The sequence below is a fragment of the Syngnathoides biaculeatus genome, chromosome 15 (assembly GCF_019802595.1).
Source record: "Syngnathoides biaculeatus isolate LvHL_M chromosome 15, ASM1980259v1, whole genome shotgun sequence".
Classification (NCBI taxonomy): domain Eukaryota; kingdom Metazoa; phylum Chordata; class Actinopteri; order Syngnathiformes; family Syngnathidae; genus Syngnathoides; species Syngnathoides biaculeatus.
Genome location: NC_084654.1, coordinates 3,643,001 through 3,668,353, shown reverse-complemented (window position 1 = coordinate 3,668,353; position 25,353 = coordinate 3,643,001). Strand labels below are relative to the sequence as shown.

The 25,353-nt window shown below is 43.4% G+C and overlaps 1 protein-coding gene across 3 annotated transcripts in view; it reads left to right on the top strand.

Moving 5' to 3' along the window:
* The window catches only part of pals1a (protein associated with LIN7 1, MAGUK p55 family member a), a 54,156-nt gene extending 38,778 nt beyond the window's left edge, over positions 1–15,378 (top strand). For all 3 annotated transcript variants that reach the window (XM_061843792.1, XM_061843789.1, XM_061843790.1), the window contains 3 exons: positions 13,766–13,878; positions 14,016–14,126; positions 14,212–15,378. In XM_061843792.1, coding sequence (XP_061699776.1) covers positions 13,766–13,878; positions 14,016–14,126; positions 14,212–14,388 — 401 coding nt within the window. In that variant the 3' untranslated portion in view covers positions 14,389–15,378. The remainder of the gene's footprint in view (positions 1–13,765; positions 13,879–14,015; positions 14,127–14,211) is intronic.
* The last annotated feature ends 9,975 nt before the right edge of the window (positions 15,379–25,353 follow it).

Below are 25,353 nucleotides of genomic sequence, written 5' to 3'. Positions count from 1 at the left end.
ACCAAGTTCTGTCGTTTAGTCCTGGGCTGATTACTCATCTTTCTCGGGATCTAACGAGGTGATATCTTGCATGGGGCTCTACTCCGAGATTGACCGTGATGTTTAGCTTCTTCCATTTTGTAATGATTGCTCCAACAGTGGACCTTTTTTCACTAAGCTGCTTGGCAATTTCTCCGTTGCCCTTTCCAGCCATGTGGAGTTGTACAATTTTGTCTCTGGTGTCTTTGGATAGCTCTTTGGTCTTGGCCATGTTACAAGTTTGAGTTTTACTGACTGTATGAGGTGGACAGGTGTCTTTATGCAGCTAACAACCTCACACAGGTGCGTCTGATTCAGGATAATACATGGAGTGGAGGTGGACTTTTTTTTTTTTTCTCTTTGAGGGTCAGAATTCTAGCTGATAGACAGGTGTTCAAATACTTATTTGCAGCTCTATCACACAAATAAATCGTTAAAAAAATCATACATTGTCATTTCTGGATTTTTCTTTTAAATTCTCTCTCTCTCTCAGTGGACATGCACCTACGATGAAAATTTCAGACCCCTCCATGATTTCTAAGTGTGAGAACTTTGAATATAGCAGGGTATTCAAATACTCATTTTCTTCACTGTATAGATTGAACAGGTGTGGGGATAGAACACCACCCTGAGGTACACCCATTCGTATCTCCCGGGAGCATGAGCAACAGTTTCTGAATTCCATGAAAGATGACCGTTCGTGTAGGTATGATGACAACCATCGCTTGATATGGTTTGGTAGTGTGGTGCTGAGAGGTTTGTTGGTGAGTTGGGCAATGCTGACGACGTCAAACGCCTTGGATAGGTCAAGGGCCACCAGCACCGTTCTTTTGCACGGCTTCTTGCAGTTGAAGCCGTTGATGATAGTTGACGGTATTTGATGGGGCGCAGTGACGGTGCTGCACTGTTTCCTGAATCCGCGTTGATGATTGGCCAATGATACGTGTTCCACCATTGTAGGCAAGAGGAGGGATTCCAGTAGTTTTGCTACCGGGGATAGTAGCGTGATCGGGCGGTATGATGTGCCTTCATCTTGTGGCTTGCCATGTTTCGCTAAAGCCACTATTCGCCCTCTTTTCCAAATGGCTGGGATTACATTCGACCGAATTGATAGGCCCTAGGGGTTTGACCTCCATGTTTGATATTTGCTCGGGGCCGCGCACTTTGGAGGCCTTAAGATTCCGTATGGCGGTGCCGACCTGTTCGGGTGTGAATGATGGTGGTTCGGTGTAGCACGGGGGGGTTCCATTGTCGTCGGCTGAGATGGGCAGGCCGCTTGACGAACTTATTGGATAGTTTGTCGGCACACTTGGCGTTATCGTGAGACACTGAGCCGTGGAAGAATATCGCCTTGTTTTCAGGTGGCTTGGAGCTGCTGCTGAGGCTTTTAATGACTCGCCAAAGGTGCTTGCCACCGGTTTTCAGGTCGCACCTGGACACGGTGTTGACGCACTTGGCTTCTCGATGTTGTTTGACCAGTTTGGCGATTTCACAAGTCATTTCAGGCAGCCGTGGTTCGGCGGGATTGGTTTTCCTCATCTCGTCACGTTCGTTGGCGAGGAGGGCAGCTGACGTTGGAAAGGTGGGTCTGAAGTTTTTGATCCTGCCACGGGGCACATAACGTTTCGACGCCGTGTTGATGATGGCTTGGAAGTTTCTTTTGGCCTCGATGACAGAGGTGGGTGGTGGTAGCTTGGCTACCTTGTCTTCGACGTAGGTGGTAAGGTCGGCCCACTTGGCCTTTTTGAAGTTGATGAATGTTTTTGAAGTGTTCTTCCACGGGCGATTTTACGTATTCACGGTCCACGGTGAGGAGGATGGGTAGGTGATCGCACTCCATGAGGTAGTCGCTGGGAGGGATTGGCGGGGGTGACATCAGGGGAGCTCTGGCAGGTGACAGTTGCACGGGTTGCATAGGGCTCATTTAGGAGTCCATTTGTTCGATTGACTCGAGTACCGATTCACTGCAGGCGTCGTTAACGATGATCGGGTGCCATGCATCGCTGACACTTACAGGTAAGCAGAAATGCATGTTCAACAGGTGCTGGCTTCATCCTTAAATAGGGCCTACCTGATTAACACCTGTTATTCCCTTAATTAATGTCTTCACTGATTAAATGACACACTGCTATTTTTTTTAACACACCCCTTTCCCCAAATTGCCAGATTAGACAGGCTTAAGAGTGTGTATATTATGAATGGTAGATCTTATTGGTTTTCTGAGAATCTACTTCACTTACAGGTAACTTGTTTGCCATGTAGCAATAAAAAAAAAAAAACACTAAAATGTTGGATTGATCTTCTTAGTCACATTGGACTGCTTTTATTTTTAACTCTACTAAAAATATTCACACTTGGGGCTGATGTCACCTCTTGACAACTTATTCCAATTGTGCGCATCATAAAAGCTAAATCCTCCACCATGTTTGCTTTGGACACTGGTTTCCCCCTTTGACCCGAGTTTATCAATTTCAGAGCCTGAATGGGTTTGTATTTCATAAGCATTTTTCTCATATATTCAGGAACTGAAGTGTTTCATCATTTAAAGACCAGTAGCAGAACTTTAAAATCTATTCTAAAGATTACTGGAAGCCAGTGTAAAGACGTTAGAAGTGGAGTTATATGCTCTGACCTCATTGTTCCGATCAGAACCTGAGCTGCAGCATTCTGAATGAACTGTGCTTGTTTAATACTCTTCTTCGATGGTGCATTCAGAAGATCATTACAGCAGACAAATATACTTGGGATAAAGGTATTGATGAGCTTCTCCTGGTCTGCTTGACACACACAAGCCTACACTCTAGATATGTTCTTCGGATGGTAAACGTTTTTGTGATTGATTTGATATGACTGTTGAAAGTCAGGTCAGAATCAATCTGTCATGAGCAAGACTTGGCCACTGCCAAGAGGGGCGTGGCCACGCCACTGCTTTGGGAGGTGACACCTCCCACCACTCACAGCTGTTTTACATTGGGACTGTAATTAGACAGGGATTTAAGTTGGCGTTTTTGTCACTGGCATTTGCCAGTTCATTGCCCTGAGTGAGTTGTATTCACTGACAGTCGGAATCTCCACCACGGTGAATAGTCTAGTGTTGCGCTATCCTTGTCACAGCGTTTCTGTGCCACCACAATTTAGTCCTGTCTTAGTTTATGTTTCATAGTCATAGTCAAGTCCTTGTTCATGTTTCCTCGTTTGTCTCCTTGTCATCAGACCTCACTTTACGCGATCAGATTCTGCCTTTGCTTCGCGTTTTGTGCCTCTGCCTTCTCGGACTTCTTACACCGTGTATGACCCTGTTCCTTGAATAAACCACGCCTAACATCATGCTCACGTCTCGGAGCCCATCATTTGGGTCCAGCCCCGTAACGGAGGTTTGTGACAGAATGAACTAGCCATTACAGGACCCAGCAGGAAAGACGCGGCGTCGCCGAGGACGGCACCAGGCACACCGCCTGCCTGAGGACCAAGCATATCCTATCCGGGTGGGCTTCGTGATGTCGTCCCCTCCTTCCTTGTCTCACGCACCGCCCACATGTCATGATTACGTCCCGACCACGACCCGCTCGCCACCACATATTTTTTTGGACTCTGATTTTTCAGATTATAAGGAAGACCTGAATTTATATGACCAGCAGCCTGATTCTGACTCGGACAACGAGGGGGAATTCTCCCTCCTGGGAATGAGCCTCGGTGTCTTCGTTTCGCAGTCCCGTGCCTCCAGGTTCCGAGTGTCTTTGCTCTGTGAGCCTGAGTTATCTTTTTCTAATCCTTTCCTGGGGACCCATTTGCCATCTATCCGGGTCCTTCGCGTGGTGGCCAGAGGGCATGCCCAAGTAGGGTGCCGCCTTGTGCCTTCCGTTGCTCTGCGACCCAGCTACAGCTGACATACACCCACGTTTCGCCGGTGACCAACCGACAGCTGACTCCTGTTGACACGTCGCCAACGACCAAGCCAGCGGATGCTGAATCACCCAGTAAACCTCCAGCCCAGGGGGAGGAGGAATTCGCGACCCCTGAGGTGCAACGATCCTATGACCACGGGGCTTTCTATCGCTTTATGCGGGAGCAGTTAAAGCAGCAGGGGGCGGAACTTGTGGCCCTCACAAACCAGGGTCGGCGGAAATTAGACTACCAGCCGAGCTACGCCCACGTTGCAGTTGCCACTGATCCACTACCAAACCAGGCCCACGTTGTGGTAGAGACAGACCCGCTACTAAGCCAAACTCACGCCGCGCAGGCAACTTATCCACTGCCACGCCACATCCACGTTGCGGTGGCGACAGACTTCCTTGCGAACCATGTTCACGCCGCGGTAACCACCGATCCGCTACCGAACCTAGCCCACGTCGCGGTGGAGACTGACCTGCTGCCGCGCCACACCCACGTCGCGGTGGCCACAGTCTTCCCGGTGGGCAACCGGTTCCCGGACGCTTCACGTTCCTGTCCAGGCAGTGGAGAAGGCCCGTCGGCCGCCTCACGTTCCTGTCCCGGCGGTGGCGGCGGCTCTTCGGCCACCTCACGTTCCTGTCTAGGGAGTGAAGGCTCGTCGGCCGCTCCACGTTTTGGTCCAGGCGGCGGCAAAGGCTCGTCAGCCTCCGCACGTTCCTGTCCAGGCTGCAGCGAAGGCTTGTCGGCAGCTCCACGTTTTGATCCAGGCGGCGGCAACCGCTTGTCAGCCGCCCCAAGTCCCTGTCTCGACGGTGACTGCTTGTCGGCCGCCTGATGTTCCTGTCCAGGCGGCAGTGAAGGCTCGTGGGCTGCCCCACATTCCTGTCCAGGCGGCACAGATGGCTCGTCGGCCGGCCCTTGTTCCTGTCCAGACAACGGCTCGTCGGCCACCTCACGTCCCAGTCCCAGCGGCGGCGAAGGCTCACCGGCTGCCCCATGTTCCTGTCCATTGGCTCGTCATCCGCCTCACGTTCTAGTCCCGGCGGCGGTGACGGCTCACGTCCCTGTCTCGTCGGCCGCCTCACGCTCCTATCCAGGCGGCGAAGGCTCGTCGGCCGACTCACGTTCCTTTACAGGCGGCAACAAAGACTTGTCGGCCGACTCACGTTCCTTTACAGGCGGCGGCGAAGGCTAGTCTGCTGACTCACATTCCTGTCCAGGCGGCGCTTAAGGCTCGTCGACCGCCTCACGTATAGGTATACTACCGTCTCCCGCTCCTGTCTTGACGGCGACCGGCACGCCATTTCCTTCCGTTTCTGTCTTGACGGAGGCCGCCCGACAACAACGTGCACGCCTCGACAGCGCCCGACCCTTGGTCGCCCAATAACCACGCCCACGCTTCAATGGCGACCGGCACGCGGCCACCTCACGCTCCTGTTTCGATGGCGAAAAGCACGTAGCCGCCTCTCGCTCCTGTCTCGGCAGCGACGGGTATTCTTCCGTTTCACGACCCTGTCTCGACGGCGACCACCCCCCGGCCTCCTCACACCACTACTCTGGACGGTGACACCTGTCACTGCTCGCAGCTCTTTTACATTTGGTAGGGATTTACAGTGAAGAAAATAAGTATTTGCTATATTGCAAGTGCTCCCACTTAGAAATCATGGAGGGGTCTGAAATTTTCATCATAGGTGCATGTCCACTATGAGAGAGATAATCTAAAAAGAAAAATCCAGAAATCACAATGTATGATTTTTTTTGTTTGTTTGTTTTTTTTCATGGGAGGGATACTGTTCTTGGGATGGAACTCATCATTTGTCTTCCTCCAAACACGCTGAGCTGAATTATGACCAAAAAGTTCCATTTTGGTCTCATCCAACCACAAAACCTTCTCCCTCCCTCTATCAGCTAGAATTCTGACCCTCAAAGACCTGTTAGTCTGCCTTTAAAAATCCACCTTTACTCCATGTATTATCCTGAATCAGATGCACCTGTCTGAGGTTGTTAGCTACATAAAGACACTTGTCCACCCAAAAAAGGTCCACTGTTGGAGCAATCATTAGAAAATGGAATAAGCTAAACATCACAGTCAATCTCAATCGGAGTGGAGCTCCATGCAAGATATCACCTCGTGGGGTCTCAATGATCCTTAGAAATGTGAGGAATCAGCCCAGGACTACATGACCGGACTTGGTCAATGACCTGAAAAGAGCTGGAACCACCGTTTCCAAGGTTACTGTTGGTAATACATTAAGACGTCATGGTTTGAAATGGCACGGAAGGTTCCCCTGCTTAAACTAGCTCATGTTAAGGCCCGTCTTAAGTTTACCAATGACCATTTGGATCCATTTGGATGATACAAAAGTCATGGGAGAAAGTTTTGTGGTCGGATGAGAACATAATGGAACATTTAGGTCATAATTCCACTAACCGTGTTTGGAGGAAGAGGTCCATCCCAAGAACACCATCCCTACTGTGAAGCATGAGTGTGGTAGCATCATGCTTTGGGGGTGTTTTTCTGCACATGGGACAGGACAACTGCACTGTATTAAGGAGAGGATGACCATGGCCATGTATTGTGAGATTTTGGGGAAAAACCTCTTTCCCTCAGTCAGAGCATTGAAGATGGGTCGTGGCTGGGTCTTTCAGCATGACAATGACCCTAAGCACACAGCCAGAAAAACCAAGGAGTGGCTTCGTAAGAAGCATATCAAGGTTCTGGCGTGGCCTAGCCCGTCTCCAGACCTAAACCCAATGGAAAATCTTTGGAGGGAGCTGAAACTCAGTGTTGCTCAGCGACAGCCCACAAACCTCTCTGATCTTGAAAGGATCTGTGTGGAGGAGTGGGCCAAAACCCCTCCTACAGTGTGTCCAAATCTGGTGAATAACTACATGAAACGTTTGAGCTCTGTAATTGCAACAAAGGCTACTGTACCAAATATTAACATTGGTTTTCTCAGCTATTCAAATTCTTATTTGCAGCTGTATCACACAAATAAATCATTAAAAAAATCATACATTATCATTTCTGGATTTTCTTTTTAGATTATCTGTCACAGTGGACATGCACCTACAAGGAAAATTTCAGATCCCTCCATGATTTCTAAGTGGGAGAACTTGCAATATAGCAGGGTGTTCAAATACTCATTTTCTTCACTGTACGTTGGTGTTTTTGTCACTGGCATTTGCCAGTACGTTGCCCTGAATTATGGAGTTTTATTCACTGACTGTTTTGAGCTATCCTCGTCACAGCGTTCTGTGCCACCACGGTTTAGTACTGTCTTCGTTTGTTTCATAGTCAAGTCCTAGTTAATGTTTCCTAGTTTGACTCCTCGTCATCAGACCTGGCTTCACGTTTTCGGATCCTGCATTTGCTTACTGTTTTGTGCCCCTGCCTTCTCGGACTGCTTATACGGTATATGACCCTGTTTCTTGAATAAACCACATCTAACATCATGCTCGTGTCTCGGAGTCCTACATTTGGGTCCAGCCTCATACCAGATGTTCATGACACAATCAGAGGTTTCGAACTTGGTATTTGGTTTTGAAAGATAGTAGATGTATTTACTGACAGCAATTTTCTTTTTTTCATTGTCAAAAACAGTTGTCTCAGATTTGTTGTGGTTTAGTTGAAGAAAATTTTGGCTCATCCAGTTATCTTCTTTAGACAGTGACACAAAACCTCATTGAACTGTAGTCATCTGGAGACACTGCTAAATAAAACTATCATCTGCATAGCTTTGATCGTCAAAACTAAAGTTTTGAAAAATTTGACCCAAGGGTAGCATATACATGCTGAACAGGAGGGTCCAAGAAGTGAGCCTTGAGGGGCCTCATGGTTCATTACCATTTGTTGAGATTGAGCACTTCCAATAGTTAAAACGTAGCACCTTTCCTTCGGGTAGAACCTAAACCATTTAAAGTGTATGTAACATCAATTTTTGAGCGCAAGTTATCTTATCTAGACGAAATATGTTCAGCTGTACCATAAAATGCATATCTTGTTTGTTTTTACTCAAAATATATTTATGAATTAAAGTCCGCAAACTTTGACCTAGTTTCCCGTATCTAACAAACGCCCCCTTTCATGTGGCTTACCTCTGATGTCACAACGAGGAGACCTGTCGTTGTGTAACTAGCTTTTCCTCGAAGCACCAGTTGTTGACGTTGAAGAAAAACCTATTCATTTTGAGAATTCCTCAGTGATTGTAAGCTAAAATCAATCCGTAACAATGGTAAAGAAGTGTGTGGTTCAGTTTTGTCGCAATTTGAATGATTCTTGTCACAGTTTACTTATTTCCTTGTTACTTATTTATTTTCCCAAAGACCCCAGCCTCAGAAGACAGTGTGTCAGGTTTGTACAAACGAGAGCTAATTTTTCCAAACCCAGTCAGCAGTCTGTCATATGAAGTGAACATTTCACCTCAGACTCTTTTACTAGTGGACTCATGTCTGACATAGGTTTTGAATGTTAAAACCTGGATCAGTACCTACCAAATAGCCAGTTCCGACACCTGAACAGATCGTTGTTCCTAAAAGGACCAAACGCCACTTTGGACCACTGAACCTGGACACGGTTCGACAAGCTCAGCCCCCCCGAAAGAAAGTACCAAGACTGCGAAGAGCTTTTGCTAAAAGACAAGTTGCGGAGGTATGTTGATCATCATTTATTTCATGAAAACTTTGAACACTCTTGACATGGTTGAATGAAAGCAGCATATTTTGTTCTTTGCGAATAATATATTTGATTACAGCAAATGATTTTTACCATTCTCAATTAGGAAAGTAGGATAATATTGCTTACAAACATTTTATTATTTAACAGTTTAATAACTGCTATGTGAAATGTCAACAAAAAATGTCCGTGACTCCACCCCAAAGAAACAGCCTAACCTTTAAAACCTCATTCAAAGTACAAAGCAAGGGCTGATTAAAATGAATTGTACTCTCCAGGAGATCTGTTTTCACTTATCAAAAATAATTTCTACACCATGAAATGGACTGTGGTTTATCTATCTATTTTTTCCTCATTTTATGAATTTTGAACCTTATTTTTCTATATTAATTACAGATGTGTCAGGAAGCATCTTCTGCACAAGAGGTTGACATCGAACCAGCAGATGCTTAATCTCCATCTCTGGTACATTTCAAAAGTTGCCAGACCGAAGAAGTAACTATTCATGTGAAAGGAGCACACATCTTTCTGACACCAGAGATGATAGTGCAACATTTAGTTCAACCTCAGATGGCCTTTAGATGCTCACATTGAAAGACCAAATAAGCATTCAGTGAAAATGTTATGAGAGAAACATATCTATCCACAATGTAAACATAATAAAAATGCTATGATTTTGTTTCTGTTGTGTATGTTTACTTCATAAATATATATATACATAATTTACACAAAGACAAAACAAAACAAAAATTTAGGCTATAGACCATTTAAATCTTGTGTACTCTTGGCCATCTGGCACGAATCTTAGACACAGCAGGATGGAAGTGGCACGTGTTTATTTCTACCTACAATTCCCCAACACCATCTCACAAGCTGTCTATAAGCAGTATGTCGGATTAACCTGAAAATATTGGGCGGCACGGTGGTTCAGCTGGAAAAGTGTTGACCGCACAGTTCTGAGGTCCTGGGTTCAATCCCGGACCCGCCTGTGTGGAGTTTGCATGATGTCCCCGTGCCTGTGTGGGCACCCCGGTTTCCTCCCACATCCCAAAAACACGCAACATCAATTGGACGCTCTAAATTGCCCTGAGGTGTGATTGTGAGTGCAACAGTTGTCTGTCTTCGTGTGCCCTGCTATTGGCTGGCAACCAGTTCAGGGTATACCCTGCCTCCTGCCTGTTGACAGCTGGGATAGGCTCCACCATTCCCGTGACCTTCATGAGGATAAGCGATTAAGAAAATGGATGGATAGATGGATAAGAAAATATACTCACATGACAATTTTCCAGAATGGGACTTTGAACAAAAATTGATGGAACAAATGCTACTTTTAGTAGGAACAGTAATAATAATATAAACATTTTTTTATGTGAATGAAATTAGAAAAATTGCTGGGCTAATTTGGAGAAATATTAATAATTTTTAAAATAGCTGGTAGTCGTGTTGTGGAAAATCCAGTCACTGCCGATACCGTTGCCTGAATTGAAGATAGGCAACCTCAAGTACTTATGGGTTCAGACGGCTGGCAATAAATCCTGGGTGCTCTGTCATGCACTGCAGCGGATAGTCTGGATAATCTGCCATTTTTCTGGTGTATGTTTTGACTCTGATAGCAACAAAAGCTTTCTTCTGTTTCCATGGGTATGCGGGATTTACATGCACACCTGTGGATAGATTAAATAAATAAATCTGTTCACATTCACAAACTTTTACAGCAGTACACAGACCCATCCACCCCATTTACATTTGTATTTTAAGCATTTAGTGTCCAAACAAAACCACAAGATACTGGTTAACAGCTTTCAGTATAAAGTTTAGCAGTTTTGCTCATGAGATCTTGGGAAAATTGTGACTAAAATGGGGATGGATGTTTCTGGGTCCTGTCTGGTTATGGCATCAGTTTACCACGTGAAAATCTATATATGGTGATACAAGTTATGACCAGCTATTGCTCTCAAACTAACTTGACAAATTTTTAAATGGATTTCGTTCATTAAAATCTGTATTTGTGAAAATATACAAACTTTGACTAAACACACGGCGTTGGCATAATTTCAAAAGACCGAAAACTTCATATATTCATTCAGGATAGCAAAGCCATTTCTATTTATCAGTTTATGGCTAAATAGAAAAAAAAAAACTTAACAAATGGTTCCTAGTCAATGTTTCCAAAACGAAGTGTCTCCTTCTCCCTGGGTCAGACTGCTGGCTCGGCACCTTTATCGCCTGCTATTTCATCTGCATTTGAACATGTGTTCTGTCTTACTGGCTCAAATTGATAACCTTTATCGCCTTTATAAAGCTCGTATTTTTTGCCGTCTTCATGGGACTCTTCAGAGTCATGTTCATCGCTCGAATTATCAGAAAATTCATCAACGTTCTCACATTGCAGTCGAACAGCAGCCCTGTTTATCTTTCGTTCTGACATCATGTCCCTTCTTGCGATTCTCCGCTGTGTGCTTGGGTATTTCCGGTAAATTCAGCATTGTGCGATAAATTTTTGCCGATTATTGATAACTACAAATGTTTCTTTCATAACGGATTTCAAATTCTGCATAAAAAAACTATAATATAAGCAAAAGGTGTTTTGAAGACTTAACATATGCTTTAAAGTGCTACTGACACCTAAAACATGAAATTTAGTATGTTATTAACCCAAAAAAAACAGCCGATATGGATGGAATTTTTCGTTTCTTCACAGCGCGTCAGAATGTTGCCATATACTGTATCTATTTTTTTTTCCCCTCTCCTTCTTTCTTTTCATCTCCCGCCTTGAAAAGTCTGTCGACTCTTTTGGGTTGAAGAAGAAGCCAGAAATGGCATATTTTGCAGACACCTACAGCTGTGGAGTCGAGTGTATTTACCTCTGTTTGAGCTGTTTTTTCTGTGTGTTTAGCCAAAATGCCGACTCATTGTGTTGCTGGATTTTGCTTGAATACTTGGGAGGATGGCTTAACTCACACATCACACATTTCCAAAATACCCGATTAGTCGTGAAAAATGGATTGCACAGGTGTAAAGGACAAGAGCTTTGTGGGTTCCCAATGACAGGTGTGTATAGAGCTATTAAAAAAAAACATTTGGGAGGAGGGGTTAATTTGTCTCATAGTTTATAGCATATGTTACGTATGAATTTAGAATAAATCCCCTTTGTCAATCCAGAAAAATGTAACAAAGCACTTGTATTGCATTTAAGACAATTTAATCACACACAACACAATAACAAAATAGAGGTACAACACGAGCTAACTAGCCAAACGACATATAGTCACCATTGTCGAACGAATGTTCTAAATAGGCAAACGTTATTTCCAGGGAATGTTCCGGAAAAGACGGAAGCCATTGTGGCCTCCGTGTACTTGTGTACTTGTCCTATACCAGCAGTATTAATAAAAAGCTCCGTTAGCCATCCTCGTCCTTATAGGAACATTCTAGAAATCTGCGTCTGACAACGTAATAGAATCCTTTTTTTAGAACGTAACAAAAGATCCGCGTCATAATAACGTAATAAAGTACGTAAATCCGGGGTGCTCAATGTGTCAATGCGCGCAGGCCACCGTTAGCGGTGGCGCACGCCGCCATTTCCCCCGACCCGGAGGTAGGTTGCGCAGGGAGGCAGGTGGGCACGTGCGGTCGCACCAGGGGCGGGGAGGAGAAAGGAGCTCTCCTCCCTACCAGCCACCAGTGTCTGGGCACCCCAGACGTACGTACGTGAAAAAAGAAAATGTTTTTCTTACATAAAAAAAGTACATAGGAAAGGAAAATAAATAGAAGAATAAAGAATGAATAACTACAATAACAATATAGACAAACATAAGACATTGCTCTAGATTAATTTCAATAACATCCATGATATTTATTTCGCCCTGCATGGGTCCTCCTGAGTACGCTACATGCACAAGACTTGTAAAAGGGCTAGGAAATCAAACAATTATGGGCCATTCATTTTGTATGTTTGTGAATATTTGTGTCTGCCGGGGGAGTCTGTTGTGAGTCAAGAAGTGAGACACATATTGTCTAAATATGCCTCAAAACGATATGGTAAAAAGGCCCCAGTCACTTCACTCGCTTCTGAGATGTTTTCTTTCTCAAAAAGAGCTTCAATCTCAGAAGGGTCATCAAAAAAATTGAAAATCGCTCTCGTTCATCTGGCATTGCTTTCTGCAAAGCGTGTTTTCAATGCCAGGGATCCAATGTTATGTCTGGACATGATGTCAGACAAATATGGCCACCACTGGGATAAACATGGTGTCGAGTCAGATTTACGCAACTTTGCGCTTTAATAAAACGGTCCCAGCTCACTTTTTCCCACTGGTATTATCACCAAAGTGATTCATATTATTTGTAGTTTTGATAAGAATACCTATTTTAAAATGTGATTTTTGGTGTCAAGGACCGTTCCATTTAGTCCTACCCACGTTTCCAACCCGTTCAGCAGTATATTATGATCTTCCATGTAAAAGCCGCACTGAGATACAACAACACCAATTTTGACACCTTTCCTGAGTCAGTATTCAACCGAATATCATTTAGCACATTGATAGGAGCAAATCCTGTACTGTGATGAGGCTGGAAACCTGAAGTGCACTTAGAAGTCTCTCCTAAACAGATGGGACGCCTTATAATGTAATATGCCTTATTTGTATGACGAGTTCTAAAATCTGTGAATGTTGCGTGACTAGTCCATAGAAGTACTCCTGAACACATTGAAAGCATGCATGCTAACGTGTATAAGCGTGTATGCAAGCTACCATATATTAGCGCTCACAAGGCAGTGAGCAACAATTGCACATGCAAGCCTCCACTGTAGATATATTCTTGAGATAGTAAACTGCAGTTTTAGTAATTGATTTGATATGACTGTTGAAACATCGTTGACCATATCATGGTGTTTGATGTAATTTTTGGATTGAAATTAGGGTGCATTGTTTTGTGTGCATATTTTCAAAAATTTTGTCACGACACCAATTGTGTAACTTTAAGGGGATTTGCATTCATTTCCACTACAGTATGCAGTACTCAACATAAGTTCACCCTCTTTGAAAAGTACACGTCCATTTGTAAATTAAGACAAGAACTGCTTTCAAAATGTTGATGCTTAGACTCACCTGTCAATTTTTTGTGAATTAAAAATGAATATGTAAAGTGCATCATGCTTGTACCCCTTCAATATTTTTTTAGGCAAACTAATTGAGTCAGGAGAATTTGAGAAGAATCTTTATGGGACCAGTACTGACTCAGTGAGACAGGTTATCAACACAGGAAAAATATGTGTGCTCTGTCTACATACTCAGGTTAGTATGCACGTACAAGCAGCAAGGTTTTGGCATGACTTTGAACTAGCAACCTTTGTACCTAAACACTGAAAATCGAGTTTGTTTCTGGAGTTAGTAGTTAAATGTAAATTGGAGCATGTCGCTTATGTTTGTAGACCCTAAAGGTGCTGAGGAGTTCAGATTTGAAACCATACATCATCTTCATAGCACCGCCGTCACAGGAAAGACTCAGAGCCCTGTTGGCTAAAGACAACAAGAATCCCAAGGTGCTGATCCACCTGTCAATGAAAGGCAACGTCATTGTTGTGGTGTGTGGGAAATTATTAATCCTAATTTTTGTGATTCGGACAGCCTGAAGAGCTACGAGACATCATTGAAAGAGCTCGGGAGATGGAGCAGACCTGGGGTCACATGTTTGATGCCATCATAGTCAATACAGACCAGGACAAAGCTTACACTGAGCTGCTAAAACTTATCAACAAACTGGACACAGAACCCCAGTGGGTGCCCTGCTCTTGGCTGCGCTGACACACTCGCAAGGCCTCACACACAGACATACATTGCTTAACAAACTTGATACTCCACCACCTAATATCAGGTTTTTGCTACTGGTGTCCTAAATTCACCATATTGGCACTTATGACAATATTCTTTTAGGTTTCTGTAACCTTTAACCGTAATGTTTTTATTACTAAAATAGAGTGTGCCCATTCATCGCTGCTTGCAGCTTGAGTTATTATTCATTGATTATTGATTGTAGTTCTACACAAGAAAAAAATAAATGAAGCACGTTTCATTATTAAGACGTCAAATCGTAGTTATTTACTTGCATTTATAAACATAATACAAATTCCCTGATTGAGTATTTTTGAATAATTTCTGTCATGGGGAGAAGCCCAATGATGTGTCCTGAATTTGAGTATAAAAAGGGGAATTCATTTTGCAATTCCTGCTTTCTGTGCAAAATGGTGAAAAGTGGTCAAATTTAAAGAATGCACATCCAAGCACCTCTGAGAGATTTGGTGGTGTTTCAATATATTTGTTCAGCAGTGTACAGTATAGAATTTTTATAAAGTAAACAGTGCTTACACCATTTAATGTGGTTCAACAAGGTACTAAGGTCACTGTTGGAGAAAGTTATCTGGTAAACTTTCAGTCACTGCTCCTTCATGCAACATTCTTCAACGTTTGCAAGATAAATTTGTACGTTTACATTTTTTTATGGCTGACATCTACTCAAAAGACTGACTACCTCCACTGATCCAATCACATTCCCATGAAAGTTATATATATATAAAAAAACCGCATATGTAGAGATCTTCACATCATGTGAAAAGACTTATTAAATGTGATTCTTCTCAAATTACTTTGTGCATTGTATATGAAAGGTTGAAATATTTCTGGATGATGTCTTTACTCTCTTGCCATAAGTAATGAAAACTAGATCATGTGTATTTACATGTCATCACACAAAGCATACCATAAATGAAAACTTAACAGATTCTGTACTATAGTGTACTACCCTTTTGTAGTCAGATGTTGTTTGTACAGTGGCCATTCCAGATGAGACCAAAACAAGGACTTGTATTTTTTTCATTTTTTATTTTCCTTTATTGACCTTATCCTGTCATTTCAACAATCATAATTCAGTGGATAGACTGTGAATTATTTTTACTACTACCAAAATGAAGAATCTCTGTATACATGTTTTTCATTCCACATTGAAGGGTTCCGATGGAAAACCAGCCAAACGCCAGAAATTGAAATAGCAGCCCCGAGTGCCTTCTCATAATAACATTTACAAGCTGGTCAAATCAAACTGCTGCAAAACACTCTATATCCCCATGTATTATGAATCTTATAACATCATGTGACATCAATGCCAGCTAACAACCATGCCAGTACCTAGTCCTCGGGTTAAAACGTCCTCGCCCTACAACATTTCGACTTCACGACGCCCCTGTCTCGCCCGCCATTTTGACCCCAACACAATAGTGTTTCTGCTTAGCTAAAGCATTTTGGTTCTCTTTGTACACTGGGAGTATATTTTACCTTTTTTGCCCACCTTTTTACACATTCTGGCCCAAAGGTAGAATTTTTTTTTTTTTTTTTTTTAAATTGCAACGCTGGTCTGGGCGAAAGAAAAGCTATTACCATGGAAACGAAGCTTCATATCATAAAAAGATCGGATAAAGGAGTAACACCGACGAACATCGATAAAGACTTGGGCTTCAGTCAGTCGATCGTGGCGATCATTATTAAGGACAAAGCCCGTACTTTAGTGCACGTGAGGGGTTTCACCCTATGAGGGATACAGTGATCACGAAGCAACTTTTTTCATGAAGAAAAAATAGACTAAGCAATGTTTTCACTGTAGGACGGTCACGGTAGTACTGGATCCAATCCCAGTTGCCATCATAAATTTTGACTTTTAACAGTGAAATCAGGCTTACGGAGAAATTCGAGTTAGGTTGTCATCTTAGGAACCGATCTCGTTCATCGATGGAGGACTCCCTGTATTTCCGCAAAAGACGTTACAGCCGCTGCACCAATAAGAATTGTGCATCGGGTCACATGCTATCAAAAGTTGCACCGCCCATAAAAGCAAACTTTTATTTACAATACAAAACCTTGTGCGGATTTGTTGCTCGTATTCCATCCATTGTCAAGGAAAATTTCGACGAAATGGACAAATTAATATTGCTCAGCAACTGGGAAACGCAGACGTTGGGAGCCGGAGAATTCTACCCGAAACAAGCTCGACATCGCAGGGATCATACAACTCCAACGATTGCTTCTCAACACAACAATGCATCGTGTGCGTAATACACAAAAATTATACAAATAATGTGTGCCACGAGTACGGAAAAGATTGGAATAACTATGACTAAATCTGAGGCACTGTTGCTCAGTGGTTAGAGCATTGGTTTGGTAAACCAGGGGTTGGGGGTTCGTATCCCACTGGGGCCCCCACTCCCTGAGAAGGGTTGCGTCAGGAAGGGCATCCGGCGTAAAAATTGTGCCAAACAAATATGTGCGTTCATCTGAGATGACACGCTGTGGCGACCTCGAAAGGGACAAGCCCAAAAGAACTTACTTATGACTAAATCTGAGGCAGCTGATTTCACTACGAGCTAACGCTGCTTGAAAATCAACGAGGCTGATGTCCTATCGCTCTCGGGAGGAGAAGCTGGGATTCAAGACTGGTTTTGGTGGTGAGTTCTGTGAGCATTTGTTTCTAAAGCGCGGTGGAAAGTGGTCACAGTTTAATCCTCCTCTTCCAAGAAGCCAAGCCAAGAAGAAAGATGTCATGAAACTTCTGAATGAACTTGCTGTTCAACACCATGTCAAAGAATACTACAAATGTGCCCTGGTCACTGCGGGAGAGCAGGAGGTCATTCAGGATCTTGAAGAGTGTGATGAAGGATAACTTTTGCCAACAAAACCAATTTGTTTTCTTGCATAACCTTTCGAGACACAAAACTTGACTGGACATCATATTTTTTTTTGCTATTTTAAGATTTTTTTTTTCACTGAGCTTTTCAGGTCTATGAGGTATGTTTCTCCTTCTTTGAAGGTCTTGAAGGACATAATTCATACGTTCAGTAGATTGTTTACCCTAACTCGATGCAACAGCACCTTTTTCTTTTTTCTTTTTAACAAGTTGTTGATGTTTGGCAAGAAATTGGGATTTAGAGGTTTTTGCGAAAAGATGGAGATGGGTTTTAAGCTGGTTTTGTTCCCAAAAGGATATATTTGTTGGAAAATTGATTGCACTCATAAAGTGTGATTTCTGAAAATCTCATTTTAGCCCTCTGTTAACCAAGCAGGGTTCAGGTTATCTGAAATTATGACCATCTTTTTTCAATGTTAAAAATTGACTAAAAGATCATATCCATGTTCATATTGAAAATCAGATTTGATTGTCCTACATTTTTTGAATGTTGCATTTTCGCAACATTGTTTAATAACGTCATATAACATAACACATCATCTTTTGAACGTTTGTTTATTTTCACAAAATATAATCATACAAAATGTGCAGACAACGTCAGAAAAATAAAACTATACTGGTGAGGTACAATTTGCAACCGCTGCTTTTTAAAGTCCTACATTTTCAGTGTTTTAAATAATTGGGTAGCCTAATGCCTGGTGCTGGTAACTGTCTAAAATATCACAATGTATTTTCAATAACTACATGCACACCTTTGACAAAATGTTAAATTTGGGCAGGTAACTAAACTTAAACATTTTGAACACTGATTTTACAAGATATGCTTGTCTATATGTATTTTTGCTGTTTTACGTTCATGTAGACCTGAAACAAGTCAAGTATGAAGCAAAAAGCCACTTACTTCCTGTGAAATGCAACAAAACAGTTCGATTTTGATTTGAGGCAGAAGTACAAATCACACTTGCTACATTTAGTCTGGGTGAAGCCATCTTTGCACAATCTGCACCTGGCACGCTCCACTGTGTTGACAGGCCAGTGGTCAAACTTATCATATCGCGAATCGTCAACCGGTAGACGTGTGTTTGCCCGCTGCCATTTTGCTTTTGGGGACAATAGCTCCTCTACACTGGGGAGGCCTGATTTGCCACACTGCAGGAGACCCTGGGATGCTGAGGCTTGAAATTCCCTCATGGGCATTGGCTTCGGTTCTCCCAGAAACTGACACTCTCTCTTGTAAACAAGCCATGCATTTGCCATTGCCTGTGTCATAGTGTGGTAAAAAATATACATATACCAACGCCTGCTCTTAATTTTTGCCTTATACAATGGTGACATCATATCTAGCAGGTCTACCCCACCCATGTTATATACATCGACAAGCGCTGGCCGTTTGACTTGAATGTGCTTCTTATTCTTTTTATCATACCGTCATACCTCTCCGATAGGTTCTCCACCAACAAAATTTGACACCATTGTGACACATTTGTTGTCAAACCATCTCACAACACAAATGTTTGTGTTCTTTTCTATTGCCACATCAAAACTTCCCCTTCTAGCATTTTCTAATTCCTTATCTGGCTTGAGAGGCGCCTTATGTAATCTATTGTTACTGATAGTGCCTGCAAAGTACAAATCTTTTTTTCTTCAACTCTTCAATCATTTTGAAATTGCTGAAGTAGTTGTCTGCAAAGATTTTGAAATTGCGCCTATCAGGAAGTGAAGAGCACATCTGTATGACAACATTCCCACCAACGCTACAGTTTGGAATTTCTGTATCTCTGTTTGTAATACCTATTCCTTTACCTTGGTATATGTCACAGTCATGCAGAATTCCATCTGATGAGCATTGGCCCCACATCTTTATTCCCCATTTCTTTGGTTTCTTTGGGAGGTACTCCCTTACCACTGTTCGCCCTTTGAATGCAATCATTATTTCATCGACTGACTGAAACTCAGTCCGGCGAACAGACAAAAGGTTCTGGCGAAAAAGATCAAGCCATGGCCTGATTTTCATGGTATCAGCAATCGTTGCACACCGACTGCCATTTTGCCAATAAGATGCAACCTGTGGCATTTTCACCTAACCCATCTGGTAATATATACCAATATATTGTTCACGTTCGTCTTTTGACAAGTTCATGTTCAAGCCATCTTTCTGTAGGGCATACAGGTTTGACTGAAACACAGCCAAATTCAACATCTCATCACTGAGGAATGATTTCAAGTACTGACATGGAGTTTTGAGTTCAGTAATGTCCTGATTGTCTTCATCCACAAAGGTGATATTTTGAGGTGGTGCATAGGCCTGATCCTTCAGGAATTCATACACAGCTGCACCTGTCACCCTTGCTTGGCGGTTTCCATGAAGACGTTTTGCCAGATCAGCCAAGAGTTCATCTTCAATGCTGCTAGAATCATAAAGAACCGCATCATTGTGTGCAAATTTTCACCACCAGTCGACTTGCCATCTGTTTCTGGGGCCTCATCACTGCTTGGCACGTACTCGTCCTCCGAGTTGGCATCTGATAAACCAGACAGTTCACTGTCGAGGCTATAAGGCTATAAAGAAAACATTAAAGCAGTGTTTTTCAACCTTTTTTGAGCCAAGGCACATTTCTTTCATTGAAAAAAAAATCCCGCGGCACACCCCCAGTTGAAAATGTAAAAAAAAAAAAAAAAAAAAAGCTTATTTGAACAATATAGAGTGTTATATTGTTAATATAAGCATTTTTTTAACATTGAATAATGATGTTATATTATAACATCTTGAATAGGAATCAACTAAACACAAAGAAAAATGTATTTTATCATCTTTCATATTTATACTCGGTCTGAAAAATGGGCCTGTTTGGATGAACATTTAGCTGATATCTTGACAAGAATCAATGAAAGACGCACATGAAGCTCTTCCTCCACGGATCTCTCTTTCTCTGTTTCTAGTTTTTATAGCAGTCGGGCTTAAAAAGCTTGCCTCACACGGGTATGTTGTGGAATATGGGAGCAATGTCAAAATGGCTTTGTTGGCCAGCATGGGGAGCTACTTGGGAGCTGCCAACCAAAAACTGTCCAAAAGTAGATCAGCAAAGCTCAGCTTGAGACCACGATCTTGTCTCAGTTCAGTTAGTTTCTCCTCCTCCTATAAAGTCATGTCCTTTTCAACATCTGATGCTGTGCTGAACGAGTCCCTAGCGCAGTAAAGACACTCCGTGGAGGCTGAAGAGAAATAAAATGACATCTCAAGAGTTTTCAAATGTTTAACCATTATCTCACACAGTGCAGCAGTATTACCATCTTACCAATTATTGGAGAGTGGGAACATTTTAAGATTGCCACTTTCCATGTGTTGCTGCCAGAGTTGCATTCTTCCATTGAAATCTGCACCAATCACAACTCTCTCTCTCTCTCTCTCTCTCTCGCTCTTGCTCTTGCTCTTGCTCAGCACTACTTCATCCAGTTCCTTCCAGAATTTCTCTTTCAACTTGAGGTCACATCCTACCTGTGGGCCATAGCTGCTAATCAAATGCAACACAATTTGAAATTTCAGCCTCATCACCTGATCTGAAACTTTTTTTGCCTCCAAGACATTCTTAGCCAGCTCTTTTAAAATAACCCCTTCTCCATTTCTTTTGCCATCTACTCCGTGATAAAATAATTTAAACCCTGCACCTAAACTTCTAACCTTACTCCCTTTCCACTTTTCCCTATGTCATATCTCAATGTATTCCTTCCGCCACTCCTCAGTCCTCTCAGTATCCCACTTCTTCACTAACCTCTTTCCTTGTTTAACCTCCTGTTATATGCGGTTCCACCACCAAGTCTTCTTCACCCCTTTCCTACCAGAAGATACACCAAGTACTCTCCTGCCTGTCTCTCTGATCACCTTGGCTGTAGTAGTCCAGTCTTCCTGGAGCTCCTCCTGTCCATCGAGAGCATGTGTCACCTCTTTACGAAAGGCCGCACAACATTCTTCCTTTCTCAGCTTCCACCACATGGTTCTCTGCTCTACTTTTGTCTTCTTAATTTTCCTACCCACCACCAGAGTCATCCTACACACCGCCATCCAATGCTGTCGAGGTACACTCTCTCCTACCACTACCTTACAGTCTTTAACCTCCTTCAGATTACATCATCTGCACAAAATATAATCCACCTGCGTGCTTCTACCTCCGCTCTTGTAGGTCACTCGATGTTCCTGTTTCTTCTGGAAATAAGTATTCACCACTGCCAATTCCATCCTTTTTGCAAAGTCCACAACCTTCTGTCCCTCAAAGTTGCTTTCCTGGATGCTGATCTTACACATCACTTTTCATTGCTCCTGTTTCCTTCACTAACATGCCCATTACAATCTGCACCGATCACAACTTTCCCTCTTTATGGGATGCTCAGAACTACTTCAACTAGTTCGTTCCAGAATTTCTCTTTCAACTCTAGGTCGCATCCTACCTGTGGGGCATCACCGCTAGCCACATTATACACAATACCCTTAGTTTCAAATTTTAGTCTCATCACTCGATCTGATACTCTTTTCACCTCCAAGACATTCTTAGCCAGCTATTCCTTTAAAATAACTCCTACTCTGTTTCTCTTTCCATCTACTCCATGGTAAAATAACTTAAACCCTGCTCCTAAACTTCTAGCCTTACTACCTTTCCACCTGCTCTCTTGGATGCACAATATATCAACCTTTGTCCGAATCATCATGTCAATCAACTCCTGAGCTTTTCCTCTCATAGTCCCAAATTCAAAGTCCCTATACTCACTTTTAGGCTCTGTGTATTCCTGTTCTTTTGCCGACAAATCCAGTTTCCTCCTCTTCTTCTCTTCGACCCACATTTGCTGGATTTCCACCGACGCCCTGCAGGTTAGTAGTGCCAGGGGCGGTCGTTGTTAACCCAGGCCACGGCCGATCCGTTACTGTATTCTTTAGATGAATGCTCATATTTGTTTTTGCACAGTTTTACGCCAGATGCCCTTCCTGACTCAACCCTCTGCATTTATCCGGGCTTGGGACCGGCCTACATATTGCACTGGCTTTTTCCCCCATAGGGCTGCATTGACATCAATAAGAACTGAAAAACCAAATGGTTGGCCATTTAAGCGTCAATGTTGGCTCAAGTCAGGGAGTCTGTGTGTGTGGAATGCCAGGAGTGAGTTGTAGCTGATAGCAGCTCTTGTATAAAATATGTGCATTTTATCCCCGCTCATGAAATAGAGCAAATAAAGTGCATCAGCAACTGTGTTATACTCGACCACATCCAAAGGGATTACATTATTTTCATTCTTTGTCATGGAAAATAAAGCTCATATTGTTTACCATTCATGCCACGATTATTGTTCAGGGTTACAGCGAGTGAATGGGTTGCCAGTCAATTGGAGGGCACATATGGAGCTCAGACAACCATTCATGCTCACATCCACATTGTCAGTGATTAGCAACTGAACCCAAACTGTCTACCTGGAATCAGGCAAGAGAACCATGAATTTAAACTATGTATACTCACAGTCACTCATACTGTTTACCATATTGGTTTCATTTCTTATTACTTACCCTTATTCCAAACCACCTATACTTTTGAGGGTCACAGGCGTGATGGAGCCTATCCCGGCTAACTGCAGCCAGGAGGCAAGGTACACCCTGAACGAGTTGCCAGCCAATCACAGGGGACATATAAGGAGCCATTCTCCCTCACATTCACACCTGTGAGCAATTTTAGTCTTAAATTAACCTTGCATGCATGTTTTGGGGACATAGTAGCAAACTTGAGTACCTGGAGAAAGTCCACACAGACACAGTGAGAACATTTGCACGCACATTCACATCGAAGGACAGTTTGGTGTCTTCAATTAACCTATGTATGTTTTTGGGATGTGGGAGGAAACAATTGTCATCCTTTTCCATGTAAGCCTATCTCCTATATCCTCCTTGCCTTACATCAAGTGCGCTCATGTCTTCCCTCTATATTTCTGTCAACATTCTCTTTGGTCTTCCTTGAGCTCCCTTGCCTGGCAGCTCCATCCTCACCACCTTTCGACCAGTATGCATACCAACTCTCCTCTGGATGTGTTCAAAGTATCCAAGTCTGATCTCTCTAACTTTGTCTCCAAAACATCTAAACTTGGCTGTCCTTCTGATGAGGTCATTTCTAATTTTATTTAACCTGGCCACTCCTAAAGAGAATGTCAACATTTTTGCCACCTCCAGCTTTGCTTCCTATTGTATCTTCAGTGCCACGGTCTCAAGTCCGTATGTTATGGCCAGTCTCACCAGTGTTTTGTAAACTTTGCCCTACATGCTTGCAGAGACTCTTTTGTCATATAACTCACCAGGCACCTTCCTCCACCTTCTCCAACCTGCTTGGACCCATTTCTTCACTTCCTTACTACACTCACCATTGCGCTGGACAGTTGACTTGAAGTATTTGAAGTTCTAACCCTTCTGTGTACTTTTCCATCAGGATCCTTAAGGCAACTAATGCATCTGGAGGACTCTTTCCAGGCCTTAACCATAAGACCATAAGAAGCAGAAGAAGAAGAAGAAGCAACCATAAGATTGCTTTCAAATACTCAGTTTTGTCCCGAGTCTAGCCTCCTCTACTGTTTTCCATAACTTGATTGTCTGGACCATCAACATCATTCCTCTATAGTTCCCACAGGTCTGCACATGACCCCTGTTCTTAAAAATACAGGCCCCGTGCCTGGGGGGAAATACGTATGCCCACACCTGCTCGGTGTCTTTCACCATGGGCAACTCCAGAGTGGAACAGAGTCCCAACCCCTCTCAAGAGTAGTGGTGCCAGAGCCCAAGGCGAGTGCGACTATATCTTGGAACTCGACCTCATGCACCAATTCGGGCTCATTCCCTGCCAAAGAGGTGGCATTCCATGTCCCTAGAGCTAGTGTCTGTCTCTCTCTCTCTCTTTCTCTCTCTCTCTCTCCTCTCTCTCTCTCTCTCTCTCTCTCTCTCTCTCTCTCTCTCTCTCTCTCTATATATATATATATATATATATATATATATAGTTTCTTTTAGGCAGCACACGGAACAAGCTGCTCCGCGTCACTTTTTTTTCCTAGTTACCTTACACCTGCCCCCCATCCCCGCTCTTAAAGACGTACACTCATAATTACAAATGTTACAGTACTTACGCAGCCCATCAATGTGTTTTATAATGACAGCGTTCACCACCGCTGCTTTCGTTCGCAACACAGTCTGGGTAACAGAGAGCAAAGATGAGCTAGACATGCTCCTTTTGTTTACCTTTGATATTAATGGAGAAACCTAAAGAAGAAATGCTGTTGTTTTAAGATGCAATGACTGTCGGAGTATGTGAATAATCAAAGAAAAGTGGTTAAACTGGACAAGATTTAATTTTTTTCTCTTTTCGAGTGGGAAAGGTCTGGTCTGAAATTCCACCTTGGCACAGCCTGATCCAGGATGAAAGCGCAGACAATACAGTGCCCAAAAAGTTAATTCTGTATTGTATAATATATCACATACCATTAATAACATAACATTGGGAGCAATTATGTAGACTACCACAACCGCCCTGCCAGGATTCACCCATAGTCAAAATCCCTGTGCCGTGGAGGGACGATGGCCCGACCCCGGCGGGTGTGCACTGCAGGCGGGGGCACGGTCCATTGAGTCAAGAGGCCAGGACCCTGATGGGGTTGAGGGCACCCTGGCAGATGCAGGGAGTCGGGGCAAAGGGGGCTGCCCCCGGCGTGGGGCGAGGGGCAACCCCAAAGTACGAGGGCATCCGTCCTTCCGTGGGGGCGCACCAGAGGCCGAGCATGACCTACCAAGTTGAGGATGACGTGGTCGAACCTCTTCTCGGGGACAGCAAAGCACTCCACGGGGGCTTTTGCGTGGCGATGCACCTTAGCATGCTGACAGGCCACGCACGAGTCGACCCAGGTCTGTACCACGTGGTCCGAGGCCTGGTCCGCGCTCATACGGGAGTCGTCAAGACCCAGATGCACAGTGCTGACGACAGCCCTGGAGAAGCAGTCCGCGACCACATTGGATTTGCCAGCGATGT